Source organism: Leguminivora glycinivorella, chromosome 22 (genome assembly GCF_023078275.1).
Source record: "Leguminivora glycinivorella isolate SPB_JAAS2020 chromosome 22, LegGlyc_1.1, whole genome shotgun sequence".
In the NCBI taxonomy this organism is placed as follows: domain Eukaryota; kingdom Metazoa; phylum Arthropoda; class Insecta; order Lepidoptera; family Tortricidae; genus Leguminivora; species Leguminivora glycinivorella.
Genome location: NC_062992.1, coordinates 5,343,081 through 5,369,954, shown reverse-complemented (window position 1 = coordinate 5,369,954; position 26,874 = coordinate 5,343,081). Strand labels below are relative to the sequence as shown.

The 26,874-nt window shown below is 38.3% G+C and overlaps 1 protein-coding gene across 1 annotated transcript in view; it reads left to right on the top strand.

Annotated features, from left to right (window-relative positions):
- Positions 1 to 26,874, top strand: part of LOC125237900 (tubulointerstitial nephritis antigen-like) — an 85,274-nt gene that overhangs the window by 20,855 nt on the left and 37,545 nt on the right. Inside the window, exons 2-3 of the mRNA XM_048145140.1 lie at positions 16,027 to 16,160; positions 16,842 to 17,022. Of these exons, the coding sequence (XP_048001097.1) occupies positions 16,027 to 16,160; positions 16,842 to 17,022 (315 nt within the window). The remainder of the gene's footprint in view (positions 1 to 16,026; positions 16,161 to 16,841; positions 17,023 to 26,874) is intronic.

Sequence of the window (26,874 nt, the reverse complement as noted above, 5' to 3'; positions counted from 1 at the left end):
GTATGGCGCGGAGTGAACAAGCGAAGTGAGCAAACTGTTGGCTATTAAAAATATTTTTTTTTTATTAAAATAGACTGAACCACTATTAAATAGACTGAACCACTATTAGCAGGTGTTACAATGTAGATATATATTTGAGTTAAATGCCTCAGCCTCAAATTTATCAGTTCGTATTTCAATAAAACGTAAACAGTCGAAAGCCCCATCTTAAAATTGAGGGACCAGTGTTTCGAAGGAATCTCCGCGTTCAAAAAGCTGCAATAATAAGATAATACTACCTACTTACTATATTTCCTAGTATTTATACGGAAGATCCCTATGATGCTGTTTACTATATTAGTTACATACATTTTGGTGCTTTACACAGAAACTGTCTGTATAGCATAAGTAAATGCATTTTTACTCACACTTCAACGAAAAATAATAGTAAAGAATGACATCTTATCAACAGAAATAGGAAAAACAACAGATACTCTCTGTTTATCTTAGTTTCCCATTTTCCCTTCTAGACAAAAAAAAACTACATAAAATTAGGTTTACTACATGTACCATATATTCTCGTAAGTATAAGCACTGGTAGTCTAGTGGTTAGAGCGTGCTTCTTTCAACCCGGATGTCGCGGGTTCCAACCCCGGCTCATAACAATGATTTTTTTGAAATTTATTTGCGAAATATCATTTGATATTTGCCAGTCGCTCTTCGGTAAAGGAGAACATCGTGAGAAAACCGGACTAATCCCAGTACGGCCTTAGTTACCCTTCGGGTTGGAAGGTCAGATGGCAGTCGCTTCCGTATAAACTAGTGGCTCCGACGCACGTGTGAGTCCATACTATTTTAATGTTTACATGACAGACAAAGTCAGGACTCACATATTGTGCGTCGAAGGCACTAAAGGCAAAGTCACATATTGGTGAAAGTAACGGAAACGGCAGTGAATGCGTTAAAACCTTGAACAATTACCTTAAAGCAAAGAGCCTGATGGCGTTTGCTGGAAATGGTGTTCTTCATTTTACTATTAATTTGAGATAATCTTGAGTCATGTGAAAATAATCACTGAATTTGTCGTCGTAGGTCTTAATGACTTTTATTTTTAACTAATGTTGCATATAATTAGTACTCCTTATTCCGAACGAGTGCGCCAAAGTGAATGAACGCCCAATTGTCTTGGTAAAGCTGCAGATTCCTCGTTAGCTATTATTTCCGCAAGAGTTACTCGTACTTTGGTCCATTTGTCTCCTTAAAATGACATTTTCAATTTTACTGACATTTGACATAAACAAACAGTCCGTTGCTCGGGCGACTCAGTTAGGTCTGACAGCCCGCTACCGGACCGCCCCGTCCCGCGTCGTGGACGTAGACTCAACGGTTGTGTGTACTCGAATCGTATGGCCCGGTGCCGGGCAGGAGGCGATGGCGCACCGTCGAGCTGCCGTACGGCGTCGTCCCGCGCCGTTCCGTCGACGGTCCGCCCCGTTCTAGTGTGAGTCATGCTAGACGGAGTATTCAAGCTTTCAAGCCAACTCAAACGTTCAGTATGAGCACTCGTATCGTTTCTTATTTTTTACAAATATTCCTAGTGCTAATTATGGGCCATTACGTTTATAATGGTGTAAGATGTCTCAATTGTGCTGCTGAAATGCCTCAAATTGTGATAATTTACCAGTAAAAGTTGTCAAATGTCTGGTGACCACGCGCTCTCCATGCGCGCTTCATGGGGTGTCTAGGTGTATAAAGATGGGGTGTCTATGTGTAGGTAGTCTGTGGATCAGTCGAAAATGTCGACTTATCCACGAGGTTATACACGTTGAAATAAAAAAGTTTCAAACTTTGCATAGCTGCTGCTGCTGAAATCGCAAAAAAAATAGCTGTTTGACTGTGAACCCAATGTATAATGTCCTAAATTTGTTTTAATTCATTTAAAATGGACGAATTCAGTGTAATTGTTTTAACTAGTTTTAAGGCTATGACGTGTAATATGTATATTTTATATTTACCAATAAAGTCTGTATATCTGTATACATTTCAACTGTCTGTCATGTTCATTATGACCTCAAAAGTCACTATGCAAAGTTTGACGGTCCTTTTTATTTCATACATACATACATACATACATACAGTCACGCCTGTATCCCATAAAGGGGTAGGCAGAGCACATGAAACTACTAAAGCTTCAGTGCCACTCTTGGCAAATAAGGGGTTGAAAGAAAACGAAACTGTGGCATTGCAGTGACAGGTTGCCAGCCTCTCGCCTACGCCACGATTTAACCCATATCCCATAGTCGCCTTCTACGACACCCACGGGAAGAAAGGGGGTGGTGAAATTCTTCACCCGTCACCACACAGGTTTTTATTTCATCCTTTATAAATTGCCTTCTCATCATGATCCTCCTTGCGTTATCTTGGTATTAGGCTTGTGTCGTTCACGAACTATGAACTGTTAGGAATAAAATCCCATCAATGACCGAAATGAACTGAATCTTTCCGTGCTCTGAGAATCGGTCTTTGCTCATTTAGTTCAGTATAGGATCGGCGAGCGGGAGCGGTTTGGATCGAGAACGAATGTGTGTGCGCCGACCGAGAGCGAGAGCTATTTAGCAGAGCAACAAAAAAAGTCAAGTTTTCATATTAAACTTCGGTTACTTACAACCTTTCGGCCCGGAATGTTACTATCTGTGGACTATTCGTATCATTTTGACACTATTCGGTCCCATTCGTTCTGATCTTTCCGACCGCAGTGGTCGCTGGTCTGGCTGAACTTAAATGAGCAAAAGACCTAAAAGAGCGAACTAGTTCGTGGGAGCGATTGAACGAGATCGGAGCGCTTCGATCAACGAACGAAACGGCACAAGCCTACTTGGTATTCGCCACAATTCATGGGAGTCTAGGGACTATGACAACTAATCCCAAGCAATGGCGTAGGCACACGACCGAAATTGCCTCGTGAAATACATATTTGGTTTTTCCGCGTCATGCTCCATTTGGAGTTTTTAGAACAAAACAAGGCTTAGTTCCATTATCACATCATCTATTATGATCTCACTGTTTAGCGGTGCACCGGAAGGTCAGCAGTTGCAACTGTCATGGTCGTAGAACGCGCCCACGTCGCTTTAAATAGCTAACCGATCTACCTGCCGATGTTAGCCGATCTGTATAGATTAAGAGCGATTTCGTACTTAGTCGCATATAGTTCTATGGCTACTAGTGCTACTACGGATCTTATTTTCAGGTATTCGGATCGAACGTAGTGCGAAATTGCTTTATAAGACTATTTAGAACGATGGAACGATCATATTTTTTATACCACGTCGGTGGCAAAGGTATACGGTTCGCCTGATGGAAAGCGGTCACCGTTACATATGGGCGCGTGCAACTCAAGGGGTGTCATATGAGCGTTGCCGATCCATTAGAAATTTGTACACTCCTTTTTTGAACAAAATTTACAACATGCACAAATTATCAAATGTTTTCTCAGACACAAACATGGACGAAAAGTGGGTTGCATATTATAGGAACATTTCTTTACGTGTTAAATTTAACAGCTTGCAAATCTGATAATCCTTTTAGCATAAAAACGATTTATTAACAATATAGCCCCAATAAGCCACTATAATTCAAAAGAATGTTCAAATCAGATCAATATCAAATTGCTGATCCATTTGAATAAATCTTTATAAATCGGTCAAGAGGCGTCTAAAAATACTTTGGCATTTTTCAATTAGCGAGAGCGCTAATGCAGTGAAAAATATCCACTTCAGGCACATTATAATACATTCAGAGAAAGTCTGCTTGTGTTGTCGGTGCATTATAGTATTTTATGCAACAGGCGTTTAAAGGAGGTCAAAAAAGACGAGTGGCGTGGGTAACAATTTGAGGCGAAGCCGAAAATTGTTATTAAGACGCCACGAGTATTTTTTGTCTCAGTTAAACACCGTTGCATACAATAGTTTTTCTACGACCATGCACTTACTTTTTAATAGTTTTCTAGAATATCTTTCGTGGAATTCGCACTGTTCCCTGTAATTTGACTTGTCCTCTGTAATGATCCTGCACTCACCCTGTCGCTCGCACTCCCCCGCGCCGCCGCAACCCCCGGCGCCCCGCGCACCCACGCTATATCCCTTAAAGGCTACCTAACAATACTTTAAGAGCTATATCGTATGCGCGGGTGCGCGGGACGCCGGGCGGGGGCGGGCATCTTTTATGTAGGGTTTTAACGATCTATGCTCGACCCTGTAAATGATGAATAACAGTTCGGGAGTAGAAAAACAATAGTTTTAGCAAGCGCGGATCAGCTTCGTGCCCAGGGGGGAGTCACGTGGTCATGGTCCAGGCCCCAAGAGGGGGGGGGGTCACGTGGTCTATGTGTATGGCCATCCTAGGCTCCAGGGGGGGGTCATGGCCCCATGAGTTTTACACAGTGACATTTATTAGAAGTATTAGAACTCATTTTATTACTTAATTAATTGACTTGATCGGCGATTGACTTGCGATTGACCCTAGTCACACCTGATGGAAAGTGAAAACAGAGTCTAAGATGGAGCTCGCCGGTTCAGTAATAGCCTATTCAGATTCACTCTTGCTTTAAAGAGACCAGGGTCGTATTTTTCATTTACCTACTTATAGTTGTCGGGTTACAAGAGTTTCTCTCAAAGTTTAGGTTAGCCGATTATTTCCAACCGTGTGAAATTAAATGCAGGAACTTCGCTCTACTATCAAAAATATACTGAAAAAGTTATCAAAGAAAGTAAGTGAGCAGATAGCATAATCTTGCCAATAAATTGTACCGTCACTGTGTTTAGATACGCGGCAGGAATTTGGTGATAAGGCTCCGTTGACACAGCGGTGACCTTGGCATTCCGCGTATCGTCGAGACAGGCCTTTGTATCCAGTCTGTCCGTGCCCTACTTTAACCAGACATTATTTTTTACCTGATTACAAGTGAAGTCAAGAGCAATAGAGGAAGTAAAATGTGCGTTACGGGTAGGTATATGGGCCGGGTTACCCTCATCTGGCAGAATAATTTTAGTCCGAAACACACTTCGCATAACATGTTTCGCAGAAACACTTTTGGTCGAATGGTAATTTTGCAAAAAACTTAGTTGGCATTATTACTACCACGTATAAAATACATTTGGCAGAATATTGTTTTATAGAACATTACTTTGGTCGACTTTGGTTTAGCAGAATTGTATGTACCATAATAATCTTGTAGCATAATATTACATTAGCAGAATTATGACTCGCTATCAGAAAAGAAAAAGTGCCTCAGAGTCACCGTTAGGTACGACGACGAGCGAAGCGAGGAGGAGTGTTAGGTATCTTGCATCCCCAACACATCAAACTCGCTATCAAATAGCAAATTACAATTTTATGCCGCCTAAATATTATGCACAAATATTATCTGCAAATGTATTGTTCGACTAGAAGACTACGAGTATTATGCTCATCAACATTATGACAACAGACGATTCGGTATTACAAAAATCTGCGAAACGATTTGTACCAAAGCATATTCTGCATAAGGTGTTTCTGCCAAACTTGACTTCTGCCAAGAACTATTATACGAATCAAATAAATGCGTAAAAAGTTTCTGCCAGATAATAGTGAACCATATGGGCCATCTTTTTTCAAAGTTGTCCTCCCCACTTTTTTTGTAACATGGTTATTTTTTACGCGATTCATACTCAGAATCGTGAGGTCTTTCGATCCTGATAGGAGAAAAAAAATGTCCCATGATTTCCATACATTTTTCAAACCTTCCATTCCGTTACCGCCATACAAAATGTACGAAAAAATGGTAACGGAATGGGAAAAAAGCCTTGAAACACTTTTTCTCCTATTAGGTTTGAAAGAGCTCGCGATTCTGAGTGGAAACCACATAAAAATTTCCAAATCCCAAAAAATGGTCACGCACCGTGCGGTTTTAAAGGAATCACCCACGAACGCTCCGGCTGTGGAATGAGCTCCGGATGTCGAGGTATTCCCGATGAACTACAGTATGGGGTTCTTCAAAAAAGGAGTGTACAAGTTTCTAATGGGTCGGCAACGCGCATGTGACACCCCAAATATGAATACACAAATCATCACTTCTTTATGCCGCGGACTGTACGAGTGTACGCCTGTCAATGCCACCTATCGTGTGACGTACAGTTTGATTCATATCAAGTTACAGCGATAAAACGTTAGTAAATAGTTGTCAGAGCGGTGTGAATTGATTCCGAAAACATTTCAATGTCACATTTGTGTCTTCCTGCAGTAGGAGTCCTACTATAATAAAACGTATTTGCAATCTCAACAATTTTTCATACCAAAACCTAAAAGTTATGTATGTTCGCTCTAAGGATCGTTCCAAGGAATCAGCTCAGTGCGTGAAAAAGGAAGTTCGAAGTTATGCTCGCTCTATGGACACTCGTACATCGTTCCAAGGAATCAGCTCAGTGCGTAAAAAAGGACGTTTGAAACGAGTTTCGATAAATTAAAACACGACCGAAGGGAGTGTTTTAAATCGACACGAATTACGAATTTCCTTTTCGCACGTGTATCGTACGAGGTTTTTCAATACTAACAGCAACACTCTTAGCTAACCATCGCTGGACGTTATGCCCTTGTAATAAGGTTTACAAATGTACAGCTAACAGTGTTGCCAATGGTACAGATGGCCCTCCGAAGTTTCGACATCGCAAGAAATGAGCCACTTCTCGCACTAGTGCGTAAAAATCGAACCATCTGTACTGAAAATATAGTCAAAATGTGCCCAACCAAATTTTGAATAAGTACAACTGTTTCAACCACAGACCTATATCGTCACTACTTTTAAAAAAACTTGTATCTTCGTCTGTCAATGAAAAGAAAATTGTAGTAAGTATGTATGGAATGCATATAGACTTACTGCGTTTTAACTTTGAGGAGCAGCGTGAGATACGAGATTTTTTCAAAGTAGTGACGATATATATCATTTCGCTTCGCTTATCTTACTTCTATGGTTTCAACGTTTCAACAAAAACAACTCAATGCCCGTTCCAAGGTTGAACATTGTTTACATGACAACACCGATGACGTTTCCACAATATTTTGTTTTGTTTATATCACCATATGCTAATTATTTGATGTAATCTCGCAAAGCGTTACTTTAACAGCTTTTTAACTTATGCCATCAAAAAGGTCAGGGTGGCTGGCTAGCCACCCTGACCGTGCCATTCGGCTGAATGGCACAATCGCTCACGAAACGCTCACGAAACGAAGCGCTAGTAGATATCTATCTCTATCGCGCTTGCGTATTGGCGCGACAGAGTCAGCGGCGTATCGCTTTCGTTTGGCGTCGGAGAAATGCCATTCGGCTACGGGGCCTGGGTGGCTAGCCGAATGGCACAATCGCTCACGAAACGAAGCGCTAGTAGATATCTATCTCTATCGCGCTTGCGTATTGGCGCGACAGAGCCAGCGGCGTATCGCTTTCGTTTGGCGTCGGAGAAATGCCATTCGGCTACGGGGCCGGTGCCGTAGCCGAATGGCATTTCTGCGACGCGAAACGAAAACGAAAAGCCGCGAAAGTCTGGCGCCAATACGCAAGAGAGATAGCGATAGCGAGCGTTTCGTTTCATGAGCGTTTGTCCCATTCGGCTATGCACACTGATTACCTATCTTCGCTTCGTAAGCATAAATTATAGGAGCTAGTTGTCCCTATCGCTCTTAGCCTCTTCTGTATTGGCGTGACAGAGCCAGAGTGCGTTTCGATCGCCATGTAGCGACAACTATTTTCACTCTAAGAGTTTTGAATGATTCACCGTTATTTTCATTATATTTATATTGACCGGGATATAGACCGTGATCACGAAAAATCAAACAGATAATCACGGTCTATATCCCGGTCAATATAAGTCTATTTTCACTCTGACTAGTCCGGCATGGGTACGTCAAATGTCAAATACACAAACGCTTACGATAATATCGTTATCGTAGCCTGCCATCTCTATCGCACTTCCGTATTAGCGCGACAGAGCTAGGCTGCATTTCTGTCGGCGTCTAGCGCCAACGTTTGTCTCTTGGCCGGAAAGTCAAAACGATGTAACTCTTAATACCTCTTGTTTTGTTTTAAGCGTACATAGTGCGTTTTATAATTGACCATGATGGTTTATGCGTGTAGGGCATCATAAATTTAAACTCGCGGACGATTTTAGTACCGTCGCCATTGATTTATAGCTCAAGTTCTTTGTTTTATGTTTTGGATTTTTAATTTGACTCGTTGGTAAAGTGTCCGCGAACCGTGATATATGGATTGACCTCGTTTTGGCGGGTAGTGTCAATTTACTATTTTAGAGTTTTTGAACCCAGATCTATAGGAGGCGTTATGCCAGTACTTTTTTCTCGCACTCGTGCGCAAAGTTGTTATTTACTGTGCCTATGTCTAAGGTCATCATTTTATGTACTTACGGTAAAACGTTGTACCCTACGCGTGCAAAGAGGGAATTAGAATTTTCTCTTTTCCGCATTTGTATCGTAGTGTACTATTGTTTTACAAAGGCGCAGAGTTGTTCTTATTCGCACTTGGCCGATTTTCATTTGTTTTGTGTAGTTTACAAAAAAAATATTTACTCACATCTGCGTTATTTTCCGAGAATCAAGAATCCGATAACACGTTGTTATTTAAGTTGGTATTTCTTTTTTTTAGATAAGAAACGGTGTTTTAATTAACGGAATTTGGCCTAGTTTTGTCCGTGGCGTTTATTTATGGTCTTTACTTGTGGTCTGTTATCTTTTAGCCTTGACCGATATGGGAATAACCTATGGGCAAAGAGGATCGAGTATTATGTCAAATTAAAATATGTAATCACAGTGCATAGACTGCCATCTCTCGACACAGGCTTAAAACTTTTGAACCTCAGTTTTGACAATTTGGCCCATTTGTGTTAAAATGTCAAATATTAATATTAACGCCATCTAGCCGAGCGTTCCCCAAAGGTGAACAAAGGTTCTCATTGAATGATCTCTCGATATTATTCTCCGTACTTATTTCCTGGGGACGTCAAGTGCACCTGGATGTTTTCTAAATTAAGTAAATCTCGAATATCGAATTTCACCAGATCTGGACGTGTGTGGGCTCATTCTTCTCAGAATCACGAGCTGATTCGATCCCGACGATAAAAAAATGTGTCCCAAATTTTCCATACAAAATTCGAGTTTCCAATACCTACGTCACGAACGAAATTCGATTTTCGAGATTTATTCTGGAAAATGCCCACCTTTGAATTCCTTCGCAGATGGTTTCCTCGCGATATTTTCTTCGCCAAAAAGCTATTGGTACCTACGAGTAAATGTCGTTTGTACATAAGTTCCGAAAAACTCATTGGTACGGTATTAAAACCCGCGACTTTCAGATTGAAAGTCGGAAGTCGTATCTACTTGGCCACCACCGCTTACTAATATCAAGGAGGATCGATTATTATAGAGAGTTACTGTCGAAGTAAAATGTGTAAACACAGTGCATAGACTGCCATCTCTTGACACAGGCTTGAAACTTTTGAACCTCAGTTTTGACAATTTAGCCCATATTCTTAGCTTGATATGTTTTAAAGTGTCAAATATTAATATTAGCGCCATCTAGCTGAGCGTATCCCAAAGGTGTAATGCCATCTAGGTCATCGTACCTTTTTCTGTATGGTACTGAGGTACGTTTTTAGGGTTCCGTAGTCAACTAGGAACCCTTATAGTTTCGCCATGTCTGTCTGTCCGTCCGTCCGTCCGTCCGCGGATAATCTCAGTAACCGTAAGCACTAGAAAGCTGAAATTTGGCATAAATATGTATATCAATGACGCCAACAAAGTGCAAAAATAAAAAATGGAAAAAAATGTTTTATTAGGGTACCCCCCATACATGTAAAGTGGGGGCGGATTTTTTTTTTCATTCCAACCCCAACGTGTGATATATTGTTGGATAGGTATTTAAAAATGAATAAGGGTTTACTAAGATCGTTTTTTGATAATATCAATATTTTCGGAAATAATCGCTCCTAAAGGAAAAAAAAGTGCGTCCCCCCCCTCTAACTTTTGAACCATATGTTTAAAAAATATGAAAAAAATCACAAAAGTAGAACTTTATAAAGACTTTCTAGGAAAATTGTTTTGAACTTGATAGGTTTAGTAGTTTTTGAGAAAAGTACGAAAAACTACGGAACCCTACACTGAGCGTGGCCCGACACGCTCTTGGCCGGTTTTTTCTTAGACTTTATCTGTCTATACGGAGTTATATAATTATGTCTTTGCTAATATGTATGGATATTATCCATCATAAACATAGCTGTAATATTGTATTCAATGAGACACAACTGTCATTCCATCATCTACTAATTTTGACATTGACATTGACAGTTATAATCTCAGCCACTAATCTGTCAGCCGGATTGATTTAGACGTTGAAAGAAAACATTTATTTTGTCTTTTCGGATTATGTCGTTTTCTATTAAACTTTTCATTGTTAAGCATGGCACTGAAACTTGAACCGTTTTGTGTGTTATTATAACCTATCCTTAATAACCTAACCACAAAATTAAAATTTTGAAAAAACCCCCGACCGCGACCTAGTGAACCGATTTTCATGAAACATGGCTAAGAACACCCGACTAACTCAGCTTTCAGACAAAAAAAACTAAATCAAAATCGGTTCATCCATTCGAGAGCTACGATGCCACAAACAGGCACACACACAGACAGACAGACAAACAGACAGGCAGTCAGACATTCACACAGACAGACACGTCAAACTTATAACACCCCTTAGTTTTTGCGTCGGGGGTTAAAAACGACAAGTGTTATATCTTTGACGTGTCGGTCTGAATGTGTATGTCTCTATGGCATCGTAGATCCCGAACGTATGAACCCATGATGAACCGATTTAGATTTGTTTTTTTTTTTTTTTTAATTATAAATGGGCTTACTCTTGACCACAGACTAGCCAAAGGCAAGGACGTGGCCTACGATGGAGTGAGCTCACCCAGAAGATGCCTGTTCACTCTTGATTTGAAGGTTGCCGGGTTATATGAGCTCGGAAATATAGCCGCCGGCAAGGAATTCCACTCCTTGGCAGTGCGCATAAGAAAAGAAATGCGCATTTGAAAGCTGATTTAACCATATTTGATGGAAATCGATCCGCTATGGTGAGGTTTTTTGATTTTTTTTGGAACCTCGAGTGCTACGACATATGTGTTTATCATTTATGACGAGAGTATCTTAAGTTCAGTTTATTTATTAATAGCGATAAATTACAGTATAAATTAAGTTTTTTTTTTAATTAATGTTTGTTTGTGTTAGCTGATATTTAGTTGTAAGATTTGCTAGGTTAATTGTAAGATTTGATTTATGTTTGAATAAGTTTTATTATTGACATATATACTGCTAATTGATAAATACATACTTATTGATATCCATAAATAAAGATATGTATAAATTATAACCACTTAAATGCACTTACGCACGTTTACCTATCAATATCTGGGCGACCGAGCTTCGCTCGGTTCTGTTTCGTATCCTTGACATGTGTCGCCATCTAGTTCAAAAATGAATAGTACCTACATCGATCGAAAGAATTCTCAGCCTTAACAACACAACTACTCCACACGAGATGGCGCGCATTTCGCCACAAAAACTCAAATAGTGTATTTTTCTATTCGTGTCGCCATCTAGTGTTTGCAATAAATAGTACTTACATCGACCGAAAGAATTCTGTCTTAACAGTACAACTACTGCACACGAGATGGCGCGCGAAGAAAAACGCATGAAAACTCGAAAATTCGCGTTTTCCGGGACCTAAGGATAAGTTAGACCGATTTTTCACCCCCAAAAACCCCCACATAACAAATTTCAGCGAAATCGTTAGAGCGGTTTCCGAGATCGGCAGTGTAAATAAATATATAAATAAATAAATAAATATACAAGAATTGCTCGTTTAAAAGTATAAGATATACCTACTGTTATGGGTTTTATCGATCATAAACCCATGTTTATGGCCTAGAATGTCGCATCTGTAATTCTGTATGCACAATCTGCGAACAGTCTACCTACCTACCACTACGCTTAACAGTAAGTATCGTAGCTAGCTGTCCCTATCGCTCTTCTTTGGCGCGACAGAGCCAGACTGCGTTTCGCTCGACGTAGAGTCAACGGTTGTCTTTGGCTAGGTCGGCAGTGCAGCGACTGCAGCGACCTATTTCTGCTGATAAGAGCTATTAAGTGTTCGGATTAGCGACCACCTTTCACTACACTTTGTTTTATCTGATAAAAACTGCACAGTAATTGAAATGTAGGTACTTATATGCTACTCTTTTAATGATTTAACACTTTTAACACAGTAACGACACTTTTAACACAGTTTCGTTACCTTTCAACCCCTTTTTGCCAAGAGTGGCACTGAAACTTGAGTAGTTCATGTGCTCTGCCTACCCCTTTATGGGATAGAGGCGTGATTGTATGTATGTAAGTAGGTATGTAACACAGTAACTTTTAATGATTGCTTGTATCTTAGGCGAAATGAATCGCTTGCGCCTCGTGTCGCTGTGGCAATGGTTAGGTGTGTCTCATCTTCCAAGTAAAATGGTTGATTGATTGAAAATTGTCGGAATCGTCCTTTGAGCTGATGACGTAACTATTAACTATAATGTCTTATAAGTCATAATTTCAATGTATCTATAAGTTAGATGATTCACGTGCGCTTCTCCAGAAACTTCCTGCTTCGCACTCGCATAACTAACTACCTACTCTTTAATAATCCGTCACCTGCGTTATTTCTGGATAGCGACCTTCAAAGTACTTGAGGTCCTTAAAGGCAAACGTTTTTTTTTCATCTTTAGCATCTGGCGCGGAAAGGAATGGAATGCGCTCCGGCCATCAGTATTCCCTGAAAAATACCTACGACTTCGATTTCTTAGGCTGAACCGATGAGCTTCATCTTAGACTCTGTCTTCATTTTCCACCGTGTTACTTAGGTCAATAAAGTTCCGATCAAGTCTACAGCTTGAGTTTTCGCGCGCGAGTTCATAGGTACTTCTAACTTCTAGCGCGACTTCAAAAGTTTAGTATGGACTTGCGCGCAAGAGCAAAAGTTGTGCTTCACAATAAAAAAAACTTGTGTAAAAGGCATATCCCCATTTTTAATTCCGACATAAAATTAACAATCCCTATGTCCTTGGACGATGACGTTCGCTTACCACGAGGCGATTCGACTCATTTGCCTCATATAAGTCATAGGTATATCATAAAAAATGTCATCATGTGAATTAGGTTAATTAATTGTTTGTGTCTTGTTTGTCAAGCAAGAAATAATTAGGTCAGCGCTGGATCAGCTGTGCGGGATAATTAATATTACCGATATTAGATTATTCTGACGTTAGAACAAAGTTTATTTTGTATCGAACATTGTACACAAGGTTTGGTTACTAAACAGACGAATCCAAGCTATACATAGATCTTTATTTATAAGGACAGACAAATACAATATTACACCTATACAACAATATAACTTACTTATACTTGTAGTGGGCATAAGTATTGCATGCATGTGTAAGCGAGTTAGTATTAATAAATCGTTTGAACTATCAACACGTGTTCACCATTAATCGAACCTGACTCCGATCCCCACATGGCGACCTTGCCAGGATTTCGCAAGCTTTGTTATTGCACACATACTAAACTCAATAAAAACAAAATGCAGTATTATGTACCTACAACTTAAAACTAATATTTAACTTAAAATATATTTACAAATTAAACATGCTCCCCAGGTCTTCGTCAGCGGTAATGGTGCCCAGTAGGCTGGCAGCGTTGCCTTTTTGAATGGCCAAACTTAATCGCTGGCCAAAGTAGCTGCCAGTATTAGCTAATTATTCTTAACTTTTATACTTTGTATGGCTTTTCCATCACGGAAACCCTAGGGTGTCCCATAGGTGTGCACGGAGCCGAAGCCAACACGTACGGGTAACCACAAATTGCGGAATGCTGCATACAAACTTCCACCTCCCATTTTAGGGAAGTAGGAGGTTTAGAAAGAAACATAATTTTTAAGAAAAAAAACCGCCGCCTTTGGGGTTCTGGTGAAAGCTACTTGCGAATGTTGGATTATGTAGAAATGTGTAGGTATTTTTTAAAACTGCTTTTAAAAAATCAATATACGTATACCGTTAAGGTTTGAGGAGTTTCCTCAATTCCACTGAATCCGATTATAAGAAATCGAAGCTTGACAAAATTTGAGATGAAAACTCAATATGCTTAACAAACATAACTAAATAAATGTCACTGTTCTGAACTTAAATGCATGCTGTTCTTATAAAAATACCAAAGTCACTATAAGCGTGCCGTTCAGATTTGAGGAGTTCGGTTCTGACCATCATCAGCAGTTCCACTGCACCAAATGTCACTGTTCTGGACCTAAGTGCATGCTGTTCTTATATAAATACCAAAGTCACTATAAGCGTGCCGTTCAGATTTGAGGAGTTCGGTTCTGACCATCATCAGCAGTTCCACTGCACCAAATTTCACTGTTCTGGACGTAAGTGCATGCTGTTCTTATAAAAATACCAAAGTCACTATAAGTGTGCCGTCCAGATTTGAGGAGTTCGGTTCTGAATATCGTCAGCAGTTCCACTGCACCAGATGTCTGTTCTGGACGTAAGTGTATGCTGTTCTTATAAAAATACCATAGTCACTATAAGTGTGCCGCTCAGATTTGAGGAGTTCGGTTCTGACCATCATCAGCAACTGCATTTACGTACGGAACAGTGACATTTGGTGCAGTGGAACTCCACTGCACCAAATGTCACTGTTCTGGACGTAAGTGCATGCTGTTCTTATAAAAATACCAAAGTCAATATAAGCGTGCCGTTCAGATTTGAGGAGTTCCGTTCTGACCATCATCAGCAGTTCCACTGCACCAAATGTCACTGTTCCGTACGTAAATGCATTTTGTTCCTTTAAAAATACAAAAATCACCATATGTGTGCCTTTCAGATTTGAGGAGTTCCCTCGATTTCTCCAGGATCCCATCATCAGAAGTGGGTTCTGAGAAAAATGGGACTAATCTGTATGCATATACATTCAATCAAAAAAAATATTTCGGCGGTTAAAAAAGTAGCCTACGTCACTCTCCATCGCTTCAACTATCTCCACTTGAAAAATCGCGTCAATTCGTCGCTCCGCTTTGCCGTGAAAAAACAAACAGACGCTCACACTTTCCCAATTATATGTATGGATTAGCGTGGTACGGCCATGTGATGCGGAGGGATGAAAGTCATGTTACGAGACACGTGTTACCGATGAATGTGGAAGGAGGAAACGGGAGAGGAAAGCTGAAAAAAAAGTCCATTCACCTTTTTTTCGGCTTTCCTCTCCCGTTTCCTGAGAGATGATATGGAACGAATGCAAGTGAATGATAAGATGACGTCCGATAGAGAGGTATGGAAGAAAAGACATGCTGCGCCGACCCCAAGTCATTGGGATAAGGGCAATAATGATAATGATTTAAGAGGATACGGTAGCGAAAATGCTAAAATGGAAAGGAGCCCCCCTTTCAACTTGGGAATTTTAGTTACAATTAAGTGTTATTAACTAGATTTATCGAAAACAAATTGTCCATTAAGAACAACTCAGTCAAAAGATATTTCAAAAAAATCTTTAAAATCGAGGTTCCGCTCTCGACTCTTTCCTCCTTCAAAACTTAATCAATCGGAACGAAATTTGAGAATCTGAATAACAATGAAATAATCTATGTCGGACCTTTTAACTTGTTACCAATCTTGAGTATCACACCTTTTTTTGCACCACAATGAAAAAGGCCGTTTTTGGAAATTTTTGATTGGCTCTAGAGTCTTTAAAAAGCAGAATATCAAAAAAATCAAAACGGTCCGACACAGATAAAAATAATCAAAAATCTTTGTTGAAAAAATCATTGCTCTATCTTCAAAAACCAGGGAGGAAATAGTCGAGAGCGTTTGTATGGAGAATTGACCCCTACCGTATCGTCTAACTGTTTCTCCCTTGTTCCAGATATATACTAGCGCTATGCATGCTGGGCACTGTAGCCGCGTACACCGGGCCCGATCTACCACCGGGCCCATTCTGTGGCAAGACTGGCGAATGCTGTCGCGATCGGAGGGACTCTTGCGCGCATAGGATACTTGGTACGTTATATCATACAGGTTGTTATCTTTATAACTGGCAATATTTGCTGGATATGGCTGGATATGTAAAAGGAACTCATATATCATACTGTTCAATTTTACCCAGACTTTTTATTTTTAAATCGCATCTCCCATCCCATTTCCTTTTTATTTACATATCTCTCTCCGTTAGAGGTATAGTATAAGAAGACATATGCTTCGCCGATCTCAAATGAATGAGATAAGGGCAAGCGAATGATTAATGATTTGTTTGCCTTTCAATTAGATGGATGACAGACCATGAGCGACATTGATTCCTTTGACGACCGGTATGGTTTAGTTGGTAAAGAACCTGCCTGCTAAGCCGATAGTTCTAGATTCGAATCCCTGTGAGGGAATTTATTTGAGTCATTAATGTTTTCTATGTATGTGAGTATTTAAATATTTAATCATTGTCTGAGTATCCACAATATGTGAGTGTGTCTAGTAAAACGTCCCACTTTGTCGCTTACTATAAAGAGATTTGCTTGAATACTTTGTATCTTTATATTAATAAACTGACAATGCAGCTCTATAGCAATCGACAAAGTGAGGCGTTTTACCAACCACACACATAATAAGCCTTCTTGAGCTTGTGGAATCACTAAAGTGTGAGAATGTCCTATAATATTCATCGAGATTAATGCTCCATGCATTTTCCAGACACGTTATGCTACTGCGACGAATTCTGCGACTTCAACCGTGCGCACGACGACTGCTGTCCCGACTATCTGCCAGTCTGTCGCAACCAGACCGTAGACCCTGGCTTCATCCTGCAGCCGTGCCGGCATCGGGGGCAGTTGTACATGCCCGGGCAGAAGCGAGAAGATAACTGCAACACCTGGTAAGTTTTTCATCCATTCCATTTCCATCCAGTCAGTCCATAAGTCTCCATGTTCCATCAGATCTGTTGCAAATGTCCATGAGAAGCTCTTTAGTAGCACGAGATCCAGTTACAGCGAAGCCCTGGCATCATTGTAAGTACATATAACTATGTGCCAGGCCAGACGCGAGAAAACGCAAAGAGAAAAGCAATACCTGGTGAGTAACACCCCAAAAGTGAGACATTTAGGACCATCCCTACATGCATTTTGTGCGTAGTTTATATTGCCTTATTGCGGCCGATTTGATGGCAAATGATGATGTCTATGAGGGGATGTTTAGTACCAGGAGACCCTTGAACGGGTTTTATAAGCCCTGGTCTCATTCGGCAGCCGTGCCGGCATCGGGGGCAGTTATACATGCCCGGGCAGTCGCGAGAAGACAACTGCAACACCTGCTGAGTAATACTTAACACCCCAAGAGCTTTAGGGCCCATCCCTACATTCATTTTGTGCGTAGTCTATATCGCTTTGTTTTTTGGATTTGATGGCAAATAATCATGTCTATGAGAAGCTCTTTAGTACCACTAGATCCATGCCTACATCCATTTTAAGCGTAGTCCGTAAGCCCCATTGTTCCGTCAGAACTATTGGCAAATGATCATGTTAATAAGAAGACGTTTACAAGATACGATTGTGTGGAAGCTTTGTCGTTGCATGATCGCACTCACGCCAAATGGAGCCCACGCATTTGCCGCAATACTGAACGCGCAACGTGTATAATATTATAAGTAAACAAGATTTTAGCACAATCATCTGATACTCGTAAATACCGAATGGAAATTCAATGGAACAAAGTATAATCGCAACCCAACGCATCTGTCAGTGTTTGTTTGTTCGCGATAAACTCTAAAAGTGAAAAGCGGATTTTCATGTGATTTTCAGCTGTCAATAGAAAAGAAGATTGAAACCGAAAGTACACTATCATAATTATGTTTATCATAGAAATATGATCATAGGTCTGTATGCCTCCCTTTTTACTCTAACGTGAAGAAAAATGACGACACAGCCTATGATGATATTGCTATGATAAAAATATGATAGTGGACTATCGGCCTGAGATACATAATTTTGACGGTTTTATGTCAACTCGTGGAATTACGACAATATTTTTCTTTAGTATACGTAGTCGGAAAAAATCAAGCTGGCTCGATCTTTTAATGTGATATTATGTGTGTTGCCAGCAAGTGGGCTGTTAGGATAAGGGATTAATGAATAAAAAAAAATACTTGATGATAAACTTTCTAACAAATGTTTTATTGCCAGTAATGTACAGCACAGACACTTTGTCAAGTAAGAGCAATCAAATGACAGCTCATAATTATTAGCGACGTGACGTGACGTGAACAATTACGAAGTGCACGCAGTACAATGTGCCGATTTCAGAAAATAGGAAAAGTGGTCTCGGCGCCGAATATATTTTTATTCCATTCGGCGTCGAGACCCTTGGTCCGTGGGGCACTGGCGCTCTGAGTCTCTTCAAGGACTTATCGAAGAGACTAAGAGACGCCACCGGCGACCGAAGAGCTGGCAGCTTCCTCGCTCAGCGTATTAGCTTGACAATCCAGCGAGGAAATGCTGCCAGCGTCTTCGGTACTATGCCACAGGGGCCGTTTTTAGACTTTAGTTTAATTTTAGATTTATTTAGTTTAATTGTTTTTTTTTTTAAGTTTAATTTTAGATTTAATAGTTTAGTTTTATTGTAAGATAATTTTATGTCCCTAATGTTTTATTATAATGTTTCAGAAAATTAATTTTAGGTAATTTAAATAACTGTGATTTGCTGATAGTTATACCTACGCAAACTGCTAATTGACCATATTATCATAGGTTTTAATAAATGCCCGCATTATGGTAAAACGCTGTATATCGTTGTCTGAGTACCCACAACACAAGCTTTCTTGAGCTGACCTGTGTTAATCTGTGTAAGAATGTCCTATATTTATTTATGACAAGTTTGTAAAGCTTATAATTGTCATTGTGGCGACTTGCGTCACACGTGCATTGCAGTCTCATTACTCACACGTACAAAAAAGTACGTGTTCACGAGAATAGCGGCTATTCGCGGCCCTATGCTGTCATTTTGACGAGTCCGTTGCCAGAGCGTTACCAAACTGCTAATCCCAATGTTACCTGGGCCTGTAGCCAAGAGAACCACCCGTAGCGAACGGATAGGCAACTACAGGACATTGACGCAACAGTATCTCGCCGTGACATGTGAAGATTATATACCTCTGTTTCTAAATTAACAGAGCGACAGCCACGGTTTAATTTGATTTGCATTTTGAATGTCCTCTACAGGTCGCAATTCTCAACCGATTCTTGTAAAATTTTGTGACCAGATTTTATGGTTATTTCTTTTTGTCAAGCTAACTATTAGAAATTTTACATGGGGTATTGCAAAGGACAAGCGCTCATAGTGTGCCTAAACTGTAATAGGCTAATGTCTGTGATCGTGTATCAAGATTTTTGTTTCACTTTTACGTTTTATAAGCCTATGGCTAAGGTCTATAGTTCACATAGCCACAATTTGTACTATTAATGACATAGTGAGACTCATGTCTATCTCTCGGTGACATTCATATCGTCACTACTTTTAAAAAATCTCGTATCTCACGCTGTTCCTCAAAGTATAAACGCAGTAAGTCTATATGCATTCCATACATACTTACTACAATTTTCTTTTCATTGACAGACGAATATACAAGTTTTTTTAAAAGTAGTGACGATATGCCTAGCTGGCTCTGTCGCGCCAATACGGAAAAGCGATAGGGGCTACGATGCGGAGCGTCAGCGATTGTACTCTTGGCTACAGAAAGTGATTCATTTGCTTACGAAATGCAACGAATTCGGCGAAATAATGGGGTAGATGGCCCACTTTTGGCTCTCATAATAAAAATAAATCTTATACACTTATCACCTGAAATAAACGTAGAGATTTATGGAATTATTTGAGTTATATATTAAACATTTACACAACAGTGACATTCCAGTTCTTAAGAGGGTATGGAGCGGCCGATTTTCCATACAGAAGTATTGCCCATTTTCCTTTCTGGATATAGAAAATGTTTTTACATTAAGTTACATAAATTATGTGACATAATGTGTGTTGGACATAGTCTGTACTTACCAGTGGCGGCTGTCGGAAAATTTCTGCTAGGCAACACTGAGCAAGAAGAAACCTACCTTAACATTAGGTACTTTACTAGTAATCAATTTTAGACAAGCCGGTGGGAATCGGCTTGTATGGATCAGCCACTGCTGGTACTTACTGCACTGTAACTTATTGTCTTCACTTTCAAAAGATTTGTTTTGTTTAAAAATAGGAGCAAATAGACAAATAATTAAAAATACGACAGGCTTAGCCTAGTGTGGGGCTACAGGACAAAATAATGTACCATTGTAATAATTTCTTATTAATAATAAACTATTCTTATTCTTCTTCTAAATATATGATGTAAAACATTTTCCATAATGTCAATAAGCTAGAGAGGAAAATGGGACCCACGTTTGTGTCGAACAGCGTCCATATATTCTCTAAAAGCACATAGTCACTCTAGGTACTCATGTAGACCTAACATTATTTACTTTACAATTTCAAGATTGTGTGTGGGAGTATTTTCAAACGCAAATGGCACAGTGTATATTTCTATTACGCGAAGTAAACATGACCATTTTGGATGAGTTTCCTAATTAGTCAGGGACCAAACGACCTCTTTTGCAAAAAGTCGTCGACATCTCTTCTAAATACCTAAAACAGGTATGGATGTGTTCCTCGTTCTGTCCAGATTACGAATTGACCTGTTTTAGTTTAAGGAGGGGGGGACGGGTTGAGAAAAAGGGGGAAGAAAGATGGCGGCCGACCATCATAGATATTTATTCACATCTCGAGTCCTATGGCACCAATCTGTTCGTGCGAGGTGTCATTTGAAAGCTTATTAAACCTACTTTAATTGTTTTTAAATAACTATACTCATAAAAGTAACCGTTTACGAAATATTTTAAAATATGTATTTTTTATCGCGCATGAATTGCACAAGTACTAGTAAAAAATGCGTCTAACTCAATAAACAATAACTTTACCGCAATTGATGTTATTATAAATTTTTTGCATCTATTCATGCTCTTTCTAAAAATATAAGTTTTATTGGTATATGATAATATATAACCATGTAATTACGAATTTGGTGTAGCAGGAGTCACTCTGCCCGGTCGCAGAAATGGGCGCTGACCGTAGTAAATTATTCAATATTTTTGAGGTCCTATTTTACGGATCCATATGCGAGTGAAATCGTTTCAAAGCTAATTAAATCTACTATATTTTTTTATAACTATAGTCATTAAGGTAGCTGTTTAGAAAATATTTGAAAATATGTGTTTTATAGACCATGAGTCGCACAAGTACCTACTGGTAATAAATGCTTCTTAATCCATAAACAACAACTTTTCCAGAATTGATGTTAGTATATAATTTACGTGGAATTTCATGCGCTTTCTAATAACATAAGTATTATTGGTGTATGATATTATATAACCAAGTAATTACAAATTTGGTTAAGTAGGAGCCACAGCGCCCGGCCACGTATGGATGCTGACCGTCGCCAAATTTTCTATATTTTTCAGATCCTATTTTATTGAACAGGAATCTTTTGAAAGTATATTATGCGTACTATCATTATTTCTCAATAATTTTAGTTGTAACTGTAGTAGCTAACAAAATATTTGAAAATATGCATTGGAACCGATGTGAGTAAAACATGCTTCTAGCTCAATGAATTATATTTTTCCGCAATTGATATACTAACAAAATAAACGCCAAAATTACCTTAAACCTTTTCAAATAATAAGTTTTGTCAGTATTGCATAAACAATTAATGTTAATTTATCCATCATACTCACTGCACACCGTTATATACATGGATGACCATTTTCGTTGCCGTTTTCATAATTTTTAAGATTGTATCTTAGTGCATGACCAATAAACAATAACTTTACCGCAAATAATGATATTATAAGATTTACAGGACATTTCATGTGCTTTCTAAAAATATAAGTTTTATTGATGTATGATATTATACAACCAAGTAATAACGAATTTGGTTTAGCAGGTGTCACTGTACCCCCGTGACGTAAATACCGTCGCCTAATTTTATGTATTTCTCAGATCCCATTTTAGCGATCCATTTGTGAGAGGTATCATTTGAAAGAATATTTTACATACTATCGTTACTTTTTAATAATTTTAGTCGTAATTGTAGAAGTTTACAAAATATTTGACAATAATGTATTTTTACTGTATATGAATAGCATTCGCACTGATACGAGTGAAACATGCTTCTAGCTCGATAAATTATATTTTTCCGCAATTGATATAATAACGAAATGAACCGCAAAATGTATGGTCTTTACAAAAAATGAGTGTTGTTAGTTTTGCTTAAACAATTATATTAATTTGTCCACCATACCCACTGCGCACGGTCAATCGTCATATAAACGGATGTCCACCGCCGTTGCCTTAATTTTTTCATCATTTTACAGATTTTATTTTACTGATCAATTAAGTATATAAGTAAATTCGATACGTGATAAATTGGGTATATTTATTGTGAATATAGATCAGTGAAATAAAGTCTGAAAAATCATGAAAAAAGGTAACGACGGTGGACATCCATTTATATGATGGTGCGCAGTAGGTGAGCTGAACAAATTAAAATTAATTATTTATGCAATACAAACCAAACTTATTTTTTGTGTAAGTAATTTTCCGTTTATTTTGTTATTATATCAATTGCGGAAAACTATAATTTTTTGACCTAGAAGCGTGTCTTATCAATGCCAATGCTATTTTTGCACAGTAAAATACACATATTACTAATCAAATATTTTGTAAACTTCTACAGTTTCGACTTGAAGTATTAGAAATAAAGATAGTACGCATAATATGCTTTCAAATGATACCTCTCACAAATTTATCAGTAAAATAGGATCTGAGTAATGTAGAAAATTTGGCGACGGTCAGTCAGCACCCAATATCGTGACAGGCCGCAGTGACCCCTGCTAAACCAAATTCGTATTACTTGGTCATATATTATCATACATCAATAAAACTTACATTTTTAGAAAGCGCATGAAATTTCGCGTAAATTTTATAATAACATTAATTGCGGTAAAGTTATGGTTTATTAAGTTAGAAGCATTTTTTATCTGTATATGTGCAACTCATGCTCGAAATAAAAACTCATGTTTTCAAATATTTTGTAAACAGCTACCTTTATAACTATAGTTATTCAAAAATAATTATAGAAGGTTTAATTTACTTTCAAATGATACCACTTACATATGGATCCGTAAAATAGGAACTTAAAAATATTGAATATTTTACTACGGTCAGCGCTCATTTATGCGACCGGCAGAGTGACCACTACGAAACAAAATTCGTAATTTCATGGTTATATTATCACTTACCAATAAAACTTATATTCTTAGAAAGCTCATGAATAGTCGCGTAAATTTTATAATAACATCAATTGCGGTAACGTTATTGTTTATTGACTTAGAAGCATTTTTTACCAGTACTTGTGCGATTCATGCTCGATAAAAAACACATATTTTCAAATATTTTGTAAACAGCTACCTTTATGACTATAGTTATGTGTAAACAATTATAGTAGGTTTAATTATCTTTCAAGCGATACCTCTCACATATGGATCCGTAAAATAAGACCTCAAAAATATTGAATACTTTACTACGGTCAGCGCCCGTTTATGCGACCTGGAGGATAACCCCTGCCAAACAAAATTCTTAATTACATGGTTATATATTATCATATACCAATGAAACTTATATTTTTAGAAAGAGCATGAATAGACGCAAATATTTTATAATAACATCAATTGCGGTAAAGTTATTGTTTATTGAGTTAGACGCATTTTTTACTAGTACTTGTGCAATTCATGCGCGAAAAAAAAGCACATATTTTCAAATATTTCGTAAACGGTTACTTTTATGAGTATAGTTATTTGAAAACAATTAAAGTAGGTTTAATAAGCTTTCAAATGACACCTTGCACGAACAGATTGGTGCCATAGGACTCAAGATGTGAATAAATATCTATGATGGTCGGTCGCCATCTTTCCCCCTTTTTCTCGACCCGTCCCCCCTCCTTAAACTAAAACAGGTCAATTTGTAATCTGGAGAGAACGAGGAACATATCCATACCTGTTTTAGGTATTTAGAAGAGATGTCGACGAAAATCGTGAAGGAGACGAGTTGTGGCCAAATTGGCTCTAGACTAAATATGAAGGATACCCAAATCGTTTACAGATATAATAATCTGTATATGTTTTCAAACAACAGTTAACCCTTTCAAAACTACAAATCGAGATTTGCTAACTTAATTTCGAATTTTAATGACATGTGTTAAAATTGACATTTTAACAGTTATTCAGTGTTAAAATCAGAGTCTCTATTATGCGTTTTTGACTAGAATATGACTCATAGATAAATGTAACTGGTGCATAAAGAATGGCATTAAAACACAAGTGTTGTTTTATGAAACGAGCCGAAAGTCGACTTTCACTTGTTGTTGAGTGAAATGAATCAAATGACTGATCGATTTATCGCTCCTAAGCATAGAAGTAGGATGACAAAGAAGAACTGTCGAATATCCAAAGTGAGACCAAAACTGGACCAATGTCAAGTGTCATTGGGAGTATTAAGTTCAGAAATTATGTATGATATGATACCATGAATAATTTGCTTTTCTAACTGTTTAATCGAAACAGAAATCACCCACTGTATCCTTTAAATACAACTATTTGTACTGGAAGATCCGATTAATCCGTTAACTTAAATTGAGTAGGCCGCTAGCGGCCGCTGCCTGTCATCAAGAATAGTCACGTTTTTTCATTTGTAGTCTGCCTCTTTTCCACTTACAGGATAATCACATACGTGACAGCTTCTCTTTTGCACACTTCAGCAGTCTTTAAGCGTAAGCGGAATGGTAGGTCTGTGCTCCTAAGTATATTTTAGAGAACTTATGATATGGACCAAATTCCGGCACATTTCAAAATCTCATGGAAGGTTCAAGCTCATCTATCTTAGTATGTAGGTTACCTTGAGTATGTTTAGCTTAAAAACTTCCTTATTTACCAACTACTTTTTACATAAATATTTTCCAATTTTTACCTTCATGGTTCTTATCACTTCCTTTATAAGTCTTATCTGTATTCAAAACAATAGTTTCATTCGAATTGTTTATATCAATTAATTCTAGCCAAAGATTATATCTAAATATCTAAATAGGATTTTAGCTCCAATTAATCGGCACCATTTGTACTTTTGTAGGCTTGTATATTACAAAACAATATATATTGGGTGTAATTTTTGTAACCGGCAATACTTTTATATTGTCTTCGGTTAGCGCGATAGTTACTCATGAAATAAAACTATGAAAACCGACACAATACTTTCTTCATATGTAATTTTTCAGCAAAACGTCCCTTTGTTCGTATAGTGGTGGGATGTTTCACTAAACTTCTACACATATAATATACTGGCTATGTACAAAAATTAAATAGGTGGTATTTATATTTCGTTCAATTTCACCTAGACTAGCCATCGCACAGCGCGACGTCACGCGCGGAACGATTTGATCGGACTATAATTCCAGCTACATATTTGCAACGTTGCGCATTTGGTGTACAAAATTTATAGTTTTATAGTAATTTAAGAAAAATTTGGCTTCATTACTACCTGTATTTAATTTATATTTTGGGTTTTGTATCAGCTATATGAACATAGCCCTAATTATTGACGGTTATAAAAAGTTACACCCTGTATGCCTATGATTCTACCTCAAAGCCGCTTTAAATTAGTATCGACCGTTTTTTGCAAGTCGAATGCACTGCCATTACACATGTTGCCAAAACAGGTACAATGAATTTAGCCTTGCTCTGTCTGTAACTAATGTTAGTTTGTTTACTTTGATCGCGACAATTGTTTTTAATTTGCGACGTTTACAACTGGTCTGGACCACGGACAGCTGTTACGTATTAAGCGGTCGATTTGCCAGACCAAAGCAGTCAGGGGACAATATCAGTTAAGAGTTAAGACGATACGGTAGGGGTCAATTCTCCATACAAACGCTCTCGACTATTTCCTCCCTGATTTTTGAAGATGGAGCGATGATTTTTTCAACACACATTGTTATTATTTTTATTTGTGCCGGACCGTTTTGATTTTTTTGATATTCTGCTTTTTAAAGACTCTAGAGCCAATCAAAAATTTCCAAAAACGGCCTTTTTCATTGTGGCGCAAAAAAAGGTGTGATATTCAAGAATGTTAACAATTAACCAAAAAAGCTAAACAATCCGACATAGATTATTTTATTGTTATTCAGATTCTCAAATTTCGTTCCGATTGATTAAGTTATGAAGGAGGAAAGAGTCGAGAGCGGAACCTCGATTTTAAAGATTTTTTTGAAATATCTTTTGACTGAGTTGTTCTTAATGGACATTTTTTTTTCGATAAATCTAGTTAATAACACTTGTATATTTAACTAAAATTCCCAAGTTGAAAGGGGCGCTCCTTTCCATTTTATCATTTTCGCTAACGTATCCTCTTAAGACTGAATCGAACCGTTTTCTACACAATTACTTTACTATAAACTTGCTACGAACGGGGAATCCGGTTCAATGTATAATTCGAATACGTAGGTACGGAACAGTGACATTTAGTGCAGTGGAACTGCTAATGATGGTCAGAACCGAACTCCTCAAATCTGAACGGCACACTTATAGATGTATTTAAAGAG